The 10,382-nt window shown below is 37.2% G+C and overlaps 2 protein-coding genes across 2 annotated transcripts in view; one reads left to right on the top strand and one right to left on the bottom strand.

Annotated features, from left to right (window-relative positions):
* LOC104811276 (polygalacturonase-like) overlaps positions 1–1,121 on the top strand; it is a 1,555-nt gene extending 434 nt beyond the window's left edge. Inside the window, exons 2-3 of the mRNA XM_010537940.1 lie at positions 289–804; positions 912–1,121. Coding sequence (XP_010536242.1) covers positions 289–804; positions 912–1,121 — 726 coding nt within the window. The remainder of the gene's footprint in view (positions 1–288; positions 805–911) is intronic.
* Positions 1,122–1,940: 819 nt separating this feature from the next.
* Positions 1,941–6,537, bottom strand: LOC104810794 (probable NOT transcription complex subunit VIP2). The gene is made up of 14 exons (XM_010537211.2): positions 6,449–6,537; positions 5,868–5,990; positions 5,586–5,694; positions 5,336–5,511; positions 4,880–5,258; positions 4,268–4,462; positions 4,087–4,188; positions 3,728–3,816; positions 3,538–3,618; positions 3,035–3,454; positions 2,867–2,919; positions 2,744–2,785; positions 2,459–2,597; positions 1,941–2,372 (listed from the first exon to the last, which is right to left on the bottom strand). The coding sequence occupies exons 2-14, from the start codon at positions 5,880–5,882 to the stop codon at positions 2,313–2,315; spliced, it is 1,860 nt and encodes a 619-aa protein (XP_010535513.1). The 5' UTR covers positions 5,883–5,990; positions 6,449–6,537; the 3' UTR covers positions 1,941–2,312.
* Between the last annotated feature and the right edge of the window lie 3,845 nt (positions 6,538–10,382).

The raw sequence follows: 10,382 nt of genomic DNA, 5'->3' as shown, positions 1-10,382 counted from the left end.
GTTGTTTTGGTCTCCTTTCCCTAAACCCTTGTTATTATATTAACATTCGTCTTATTACTTGTACAACAAGTTACATCAATATGTAGGTTAAACTTTTGTTTATCATGGGCCAAAAAAGTTCAGTCAAGATTCGATTTTCGGGGGTCTAATGTCACAGTATGATGTTCGAAACACGGTTCAACTATAATCCGTTGAATTCGATGGAGATCCAATTCTTTTGCGAAAATTGATAGTTTTACAATGGTGATATATCAATTTTGTAACAAAAAACCTGGTTTATTTTTGCAGAACATAAGGTTCAACTTCATCACAAACGGACTGGTACAAGACATAACATCTCTGAACAGCAAACTCTTCCACATCAATGTTCTTGGATGCAACAATTTAACATTCAGCAGAGTGAATATAAAAGCCCCAGAAGATAGCCCTAACACCGACGGAATCCACATTGGACGGTCTAAAAATATAAACATTACAGACTCGGTAATGTCCACTGGCGATGATTGCATCTCTATGGGACGTGGAAGCGAGAATATCGCGATAGAGCGTGTGAAATGCGGGCCTGGTCATGGGATTAGCGTTGGAAGCCTTGGGAGATACACGAAAGAAGAGCCTGTTTCCGGTATCATTGTCAGAAACTGTACCTTCTTCAACACGGATAACGGCGTGAGAGTTAAAACATGGATGAGTTCGGAAAAAGCAATAGCCACTGGTCTATATTTTCAAGACATTGCAGTGGTTAACGTGAGCAACCCTATTGTGATTGATCAAGAGTATTGCCCTTACAACCACTGTAAAGCCAAGGTGAGATTGCAAATACACACTTTCGTTCATCATCCTCAAAATTCAAAACCTCTAACAAGAAAAATGAATTGATTATTTCTTATTTTGTAAATGGTTTCGGAGAACAGAAACCTTCGCAAGTGAAGTTAAGTAATATCAGCTTTAGAAACATACATGGGACATCATCCACACAAATGGCTATGAAACTGGCTTGTAGCAGTGGAGTTCCATGCGAAAACGTCGAGATTTCCGACATTGATATCAAGTACACAGGATCTGATGGTGATTTTGGAAAACAGTACCCATCTCCTTGTGTTGCCGCCAATTCATCTAGTTGATCTTCGCTTTCTTTTTTACGTCAAAGTTTATGCCTTTACACATGTATATTGTATTGTTATTATTATATATATATATAGTTATATACACACACACGGCCCATCCTTGATGATGATAATAATAATAATAAAAAAATTTAATAGTTGCTTTTTGTTATTTAAAATAAAACTTCGATTCAAGCAAGATGAAAAGAAATTTAAAAAGCCCATAAAGCTTATAAAGGCCCAAACAAATCAGCGAGTGTGAAGGCCTCACCAGAAGTCCAAAACTCCAAAAGCAAAATAGCAAGGAAAAAATTCGAAGAGCACTGACCACGCGCACCCTAAGCGCGTGGATCTCACGCTCCCAATTTCCCTGGACTATAGTCCCACAGAAATGATCGAAAATCCATAATCTTGTGAATTCGGAGCAGCGTTATTCCCTTGGATTCTTTGGGCCTGGTAAATACGAGTTTCAGGCCTTTGGTTAACAATTTGTAGGCCATACATTAGGCCTCAAACCATGAGTTAGGCCTTAGAGGTATACCCACTCATGGGGCATAACATGAGCCTAAAACTATTAGTTGGGCCCTTGGTTAAAACTCATGGACCGAAACCTGGGCCTCAAACTGTTGAGTTAGGCCTCGGGGTTCCCTTGCTGGACCAAGACATGGGCCTTCAATTGATTGCGAACAAGGGCAGATCGTTCATGGGCCTCGGGGATCCTTTCGATATCATTTTACTTAATCGGACGATATGATCAAACACGTATCCACTTGATTTACTTTTACACACATACATATATATACACATACATATATATATATATATGAAACAGCAGAATCAAGTATGATATTGGGTTTCATGGTCTCTAAGCACCAGTTCCTTCCGAACTAGAAGAATCCAAAACACCGTACAGGCGACATTAGGACTCGAAAACATAAAAAGAAAGAGGGATTGTTCCTTCCCCAAACCTTGGGGGGCTTATGGTCATTGTCATAATCTCCCTCGGATTTTCATCTATTTTGGGTAAAAAAATCGAAATCAAAGGGAGAAGATAACAAAAAAAAAAAAATCACATACAAGGCGGGTTTGGTTGTTTTTTTTTTCTTCTCTAAACAAATGGAGCTGCCGCTGCTGCATAACAAGTGAAGCTTTACATTGTAAAGACGGGAAGAGACTATGAGAACAGGCAAACAAAACAAAACTAGGACGTCAACGTTGAGGCAAGACCGGTCTCTTTTCCAGTAACTCATAATGGACAACAAAATTTTCCTGCCAACGACAGCAAAAACTCAGATCCCTACGTTTAAGTTCTGGTATTGATACTGTAGAGAAAAGGACGTTGGAAAAGGTTTTACCTTTCTGGCTATTTCAAAGCTGTTGGGGTCGAAACAGTGATAAGATCCTCTTTCGTACGAAGCTGTGCTCACCAGTGGTTCCCCAATTCTCATGAACCATAATTTCACCTCCTTGTGGTAGAACCAACCTCTGTTGTGACTGTAAAAACAAAAAAAATCACTTCCCAACTCAACCCCTAAAAAATTTCAGAGGCCTCAGTACTCTTATCGTATTCACAACCCGATGCAGAAGAGGTGAATCGTGAACCGTAAACTACGCAAAGATTTACAGTAAAGAAAACGTACAGCTCATTTGCAGCATACAGTTGTGCTTCGTCTTTTGGCATGCTGGAACACCATCAGAAAACTACAGTTAGATCAGATTCTTTAGTGTCAAATAAACCATTTATGGGTATCCTTGAGACACACCTGTAAAATATGTAGAATAATGTCTCCACGGTGAATTTTGAGAAATTTGCTTGCTGCAACCAATTGAAACAATTGGAAGTTAGTTTGATTGCTTTGAATAAAGGGAATGAAAACACATGTAAAGGGAATTTTCTGCCGGTTTTAATAGGAAGGTCATCGGAAACTTACCCAAAGGATCGGAGGTTTGACAGCGTAGTAACACTCTGGTACAGTGACCTCTGTGTTGTTCTTTGCCGGTTCATTAGACCAGGGGGAGGCAAATGTCTTATACAGGTTTTCTGTCGAATTCAAATTTAATCCTAAAGTCGTAAGATCGATTCCAAGAGCAAGCGACGACAAATCAGGGTTACTCATTTTTATTATGCCTAGCAAGGCAACCAAGCCATAACGATCTTCTGACTGCGCTGCCGCTGCCAATTTCATCTCAGAATCTCTAAATGGTTGATTTGCAGACGGCATTTGCTGCAAGCGAAACTGGGCTTGGTTCGGATGCTGCTGATACTGCTGAATAAGCTGGTCATACCCAATACCGGAAACTGTATTGGGGGAGTTTACAGGTCTTAGTCCAAGACCCTGCAACACACCAGTCTGATACCGAAAAGAAAGAACCGAGTTGGCAAACAAATGCTGCAAAACATCAATGTCTAAGCATTCTAAGAGAGACCACTCACAGATGATGCATGCTGCTGTTGTTGCTGTGGACGGTGAGATGAATATATTCCCCCCAAGTTGAAGCCAGCAGATCTACCCATCTGCAGATTTAAAGTGTCCAAACATGAAATCACAGCCAAAGATTCATATAGATCAAAACCAAATTAGCGTGGCATATAATCTTGTTTTTCTTAACAAACTGACACTCACAGAAAAGTGTTGTGATTGCATCATTGACATAGCATTGTCATGGAGCTGTTCTTTTTGATGCAAATCCATCGGATAATCAGGATTACCACCTGCAGAAGATCTACTATGCTTGTCAATGATCTAGCAGGATTAGACTGTAGCAGATACAACCACACATGTCAGAAACACCTAATTAATCATCTTTTTGATGCAATGCAATACCATTAACAGAGTATTGGGATTGAGGAATATAAAGAGATAACCATGAACATATCTATGCAGATCACACTCTACAGTTCGCACATATCTATGCAGCACCAAGAACATCATACGACGCAGAGTAAACGTTAGCAGGATTGTAAGCAGTAAAAGCCCAGCACCTTTGTATCCAGGTAGAGCAGGAAAATCTTCATTTTGGATGCTGAACTCTTGGTTTTGTTGGACCATTGGGGCGACTCCCATACTTTGCTTCCTCAAAGAGCCTAAAAACCGTATTGATCATAGTTAACCAGGGGAACAAATATATGAATTTTAAGCCGGGAAAAACGAGCGGTTAGTTACCCAATTGTCCTTGAGCGCCACCAGCAGAGCCAGGACGACTAGTGAGCTGAGGAAAATCATTGTTGATATCAAAAAGGGAGCTGTCATTAGAATGGTCATTGAGCATCAAATTGTTAACCGACTGAACATGGTTCTGAGAAAGTAGGCCACCGGGAGTCTGATAGGAGTTCCCCATCATAGACATGACCTGGGATCCTGAATCAATCAATATCAAAATTAGATCTATACGATAAAATCCAAATATAACAGCTGTTAACTAATTCAATACAGACCTTTACTGTAAACAGTCAAACTAATTAAACTATACACAAACCCAAGAGCAAGTGAGCCCAGAGTGCAGTCTCTTGTTCAGTACAAAGTAGAATTCCTTCCGTTTATTTCGATCAAGCTGCTAGTTTACAATACAAAAGATCAACCCATGATGACAACAATGAAGAGATACACTCCGGGAAACAAAATATTAATACTATAGATTGTTTCATTGCTGGTACCATACGATCAAACAGACAATACAACACCAAGAAAAACCAACATTCAGTTCTATCTACTTTTCTCTAAAAGGCGATGGCAACAAACAGTAAATAGTAAAAACTGGATAAGAGTTGCAAATACCTTGTGGAAGTACTCCACCCATCATTCGGTTCTGTCCCTGGATATTTATTCCTGATCCACTGTTGGGTGCCAAGTTTAGCCGTGAAGCGAGGCCAGGAATAGACAATCCACTACCAGAGCTTATACTCCTACCCATGTTACCTCCACCAACAATATTTCCCATGGAAGTTGTTATTCGTGCACCTGCATTTCCCATAAGTTGCGATACTCCTAACCCTGGAACAGCATTCCGGTTACTGATTGCTGCGGATGTGGGGAGAATTCCAGGAATAGAACCACCAACTCCATTTGGGTTACTACTATATCCAGGGTTTCCTACAACATTTATACCTCCTCTACCTGTGACTCCTGAATGTGGATGAGAGTTACCATGTGATAACTGCAAAACAACATTATACAAAATAAGACAAAGTTAAGGGCAACTGTGTAAACAACAAGGCCTTGAGCGATAGGAACCTGAGAGAGAGCGACAGGTAGACTATTTGAAGGAAATCTTCCACCAGAAATACTTCCACTAGGTTGTTGAACCCCAGGGGATGGAATATTCATGCTTGAATTTCTCGACGCAAGTGTACCTGGCAAGTTCCCAATATTATAGCTTCCATGAATATTATGAAGTCCCTGAATATTGCCTGCAAGAAGAAAATGCAGAAGCCACATAAGTTCAGAAGAAAGCAGGCCATAGTAGGGTCAATACAACGCCCACCATTATGATGGAAAGCGGGAGAGGGCGCCCCAGATTGACTGGAGTAAGAAGCCGCAAAAGCTCTCCCTGACCCATCTGGTAGATTTGAAGCTGAACCACCGATAGATGACTGCAAAATCCAAGTACATAATAGTTGCCATCAGAGAATTCATGCATAATTTAGCACATAATATCCAAGGGACGTTGAAACAAGCCAGAAGAACATATGCTAAAGAACAAAAGCAATACAAAGGATCAGGAAAAAAAACATCAGGAAACAAAATCCAGAGTTCAGGACAATACATGAAGGCCCGACATCGCAAAGATTGGCAATCACGTATCACAAAATCTCATTCCCTGTCCGAAATTGACCCTTCTATGATCCGAGAAGGAATATACAGAACGCTGAGCACCCTAACTGATAGCCTGAAAAGGACACACCGACATAGTCAAAACAATTGTAAAACTCGTAAGAACAGTATAATTAACATGTCCTAATATCCATCAAACAGGTTGACTGATAACTAGGTCTTCTTAAGTCCTAATAGCCATAACACTGACTGACACCCCCTTCATATAATCGATAAGCAATGGAAATGGACTGAGAACAAGCAAAAATAATCACACGATACATTGATTGAAGAGAAAATGTTTCAGCGTCCATCAAATGAACTCCTGCCAGAGAAACTAGGAAAAGGGGGCGAAACTTACGGACCAAACGATGCATAATAATTTTTTTTTTAAAGTTCTTAGATATACGATAATCTACCAAAGCAATAACTTTCCGCCATAATCACACCACCGAGATCAATAGCAATTTCAGGGGAAATGAAAATGAAATGCTCACAGAATATCACCGAGAGAGAGAGAGAGAATCGACTAACCAGACAACAAAAGAACACTACCCGGTGCCAAGAGAACGATTCAAATCCTAAAACCCTAATATTGTTGGCAAGAACCGAAGATTTGCAAAAGGGAAGACGAAACCCTAGAAATGGATCAGGAAACGACGAGGAAATGGGATGTGCCGGAGATTCTTTAGTCAAAGCATAGAGTGAAAGAATTATGATTCTTTGTGTGCCCTAAATCGGAGACGAAGATAAAGATAGGGAAGGGATTGAAAGAACAAGAAATAAATAAAGTTAGAAAAGAATTATATGTATATATAATGATTAGCGTACGAACGTTCTGTAGATGGGCCCAAAACTTTACATATAAGGCCCAATTAAAAGGAGGCCGAAATTTTTATTATTAATTACGAAGAGGCCCAATAATTTATAAAAAAAAATGGTGTACAATGTTGGATACTTGGATGGAGCACCTAACACAAATACTTTAATAAGACCTTATTGTATGCCTATGTATATTTGTATGTGTATATATATATATATATACAGGCGAGGGCGAACCTATTTGATTTACAATGACCCTCATATGAGGTCACGTCCCATATATTTAATTAAAAAAAATAAGTGTTTTTATAAAATTTTAAATAAAATTGTCAAGTGTTAAAATTAAGTTTTTCTCTACGAAATTATATACTTATTACTATTGCCCGGGTTATAATTTTTTTTAGGTCGTATATATACAACAAATTTATTTTTCTATTTTATTACTATCTATTGGTTATATATATTTTTATCATTCTATTTTTATTTATTTTAATATGATATAATATTTGATGTCACGTTCTATATCCGTCGGTATTACATGAGACGTTTGTCGTCATCATGGATATTAAAATTTTAAGAGTTCGGTTTTTATATAGAAATTTGAAAATAATTTATATTATTTTTTGTAAATCGAAAAATTCAATATTTAGTTTGTAATTTTTGACAAAGTTGAGTATTCTTCCTAATAATAACAACAACAATATAATGTCTATGAATAATCAGGACAAGCTTGGATGTGAATAAAGAGATCAAGAAGGGGAATCGGCGGATACAGCGCAAGGAGAGGGAGATATTGTTTTCCAGAGATCTTGGGACTAACCTTTGCACAACTCGACATGTATGGAAGCTCCATCAGATCCAATGTACTCAATATAATGTCTGAAATCTCGATGTTTTTCGCATGTTGTTTCACTACTACATTCCAGTTTCATCGCCATTTGTGTCGGTGATGTCCCGTGTATATATGTGAAATTGATATTGCTTAGCTTCATTCAAAATAGGATTGCTCACGTTAACCACCGCAATGTCATAGAAATGTATACCGGTGGCTATTGCTTTATATGAATTCAACCATGTTTTGACTCTCATGCCATTATCTGTGTTCAATAAGGTGTAGTTTCTGATGGTGATGCCGGAAACAAGCTCTTCTTTGAGATATTTTTCGAGGCTTCCGCCACTAATCCCGTGAACAGGCCCGCATTTCATGCGTTCTATATCACTACATTCTCGCTTCCATGTACAAGAGAGATGCAATTGTCTCCTGTAGAGATTTCCGAGTCTGTAATGTTTATGTTTTTATAGACCGTTCAATGTGGATTCCGTCGATGTTGGGACTATCTTCCGAGGTTCTTGTATTCACTCCGCTGAATGATAAGTTGGTCCATTCAAGAACATTGATGTGGAAGATTTTGTTGTTCAAAGATGTTATGTTTTGTATCAATCCGTTTGTGATGGAGTTTAACATTATGTTCTGCCGAAATAAACCAGCTTCTTTGTCATAAAACAAAAAAAAAAACTATATAAATTGTTGTATAAGTTAGGGTTTAGGGAAAAAAAGATCAAAAGAACTCATAATAGGAAGCTTATTGCATTGCAAAGTCTCATGGCAATCATTATGAGACCAAGCAATGGATCCTTGACCATCGAAGGTTCCATTTCCAACCATCCTTTTCTACAAAATCTGATGGATCTTCGGGTGCTTTGACTTTGACGGTTGCATGTACATGTAACTCTAATGGAGATTTGCATGGACCTTCGAAAATAACTTGACTCAATACGTATGCCCCTTTTGGTATAATCAAATTGTTTGGACTAGTTGACGAGCGGACATCTTTCCATGCAGTTGAGAAACCCTAAATTCATCATGTTCAAAAACACATATATAGCGTCCAATGTGAAGCCATATCTCGCAATTTAGATCCAATATGAAATGAAATACATATTTATATATTGCGTTTATATATATGTAACTTTTTATGAGAAAACCCGGATCAAAAAACATGAAAAGTACAAAGATTCAATGTCGGTAACAACATGTGTATATGTGTATGTACCTCATGAGTGATATATATCGTCGTCCTCGGTCCCTTTCAAACCATAATTTGTAATGCTAAATGATACGGAATAAGGGTGCAACCAAAAAAAAGAGTTAGTGAAGGCGATGTACAATACACCCCCTTGTTGAAGTTTTGAGAAAGAGTCGAGTAACATTTCATCAATAATGAAATGGTCATTAATCTATCCACAAGTGTTTGTAGACGTTTCCTAATGGACCGCAAGTGTTTGTATACGTTTTTTTCTCTAACGCTTGAAACGTCATTTTGTTATCTTCTACAAATCTTGGAATGATTGATGACGCGAACACAGCAACGAAATATGGGTACTAGGGGTGGGGGCCCATTTTAAGACAGATTTTAGGGAGAGCCTCTACCTCTGTCCGCGGGTTTCGTGCTATGATGTAAAGAGAAAGCCCATATATTTGTTTTAAATATGGGTAGAGAGGATGGGCCCAATTCAAACGAGCCCACGAGGACCTGAGGTTTTCCAATTTTATTTATTTATTTATTTATTTCGGAATTGTTTTTATTTGTGTATTTCCTCGAGACGTGCTTGCCAGTCTGACACCGACCAGAGTATTTTTATTCTCTTCCAAATAGAATTATTTATTTACATATACATATATATCGTTAACGCAAGAAAAGGCCATAAATTGAAAATAATATTTTATTTCACAGTGGACATAAATGGTTCTTTATTATATTATATATATATAAAGATATATTTAAAAATGGTGTTGATTATAGTTTTACATGTGAATTCCAGATTTAAATATTGGATAAATTAAAGAGAATATATAAACCAATCAGATTGCAAGTATTTGACAAATAAAAAATTAAACATTTTAAGCGGCGGGACTCGTGGCGTCTTTTAGGTGAGTATTAATTAAAGAAATACATCACAATAAGAGCATCTTATCTTATTTATTCCGATTAGTAATAATAAATATAATACATGTCATTTTCCCTAAAGTTTGATAAATAGAGTGGTTAGCGTCGTCGTTTGTATAAATCTTGTAACCATTTGTTTGCCAAATCATTCAAAAAGATTCGACCCAATCTTAGATCTGTCCTTAATCTGTCTCGGAATTTCGAATATTCAAAAATTTTATTCATATGTTGGTAATAAAATTAGTAATGAGATTGACGATTTTTATTATATATATATATATATATAAAGATAAAAACTATGGGAATTTAATCAATTGTCCGTAAATTGGCTCTAGCTATATCGATAGAATGTTTCATAAATATATTTGTAAACATCTTTTACCCAAAGTTTACTTCAGTCTCCATTAAAAAAAACTCAAATATATTTGTTATTAATACAATTCGTATTTGTATTTAGTAAAACATATTAAAAAAAGTAAAAATATGCATATTAATGGTTTTAGTTTTTTTGTTTAAATTCTTTTCAACGTTTCATATCTCTCATAAATAATATGGGAAGTAGTGCTGGTTGTTTGACAAATGCTGTGGGAATTTACAAATATTTTATTTTAAATTGAAATGCCGATTTTTTTACAACTTTTTCACATACACCTGAAACAAAAAAAAAACCTGTGATATTGGTAACCATATTTTTTTTA

Source organism: Tarenaya hassleriana, unplaced genomic scaffold (genome assembly GCF_000463585.1).
Source record: "Tarenaya hassleriana unplaced genomic scaffold, ASM46358v1 Cleome19, whole genome shotgun sequence".
Taxonomy (NCBI): Eukaryota; Viridiplantae; Streptophyta; class Magnoliopsida; order Brassicales; family Cleomaceae; genus Tarenaya; species Tarenaya hassleriana.
Note: the sequence above shows the minus strand (reverse complement) of the source record. Positions and strands in the feature narration are given on the sequence as shown.

Excerpts from the sequence above, each read along its gene's own strand:
- LOC104810794 (XM_010537211.2), bottom strand. Across the intron at positions 5,259-5,335 it reads TACCTGTCGCTCTCTCTCAG|TTATCACATGGTAACTCTCA; the intron begins GTTCCTATCGCT and ends GTTGTTTTGCAG. Across the intron at positions 3,817-4,086 it reads TGCTCTACCTGGATACAAAG|GTGGTAATCCTGATTATCCG; the intron begins GTGCTGGGCTTT and ends GATCTTCTGCAG.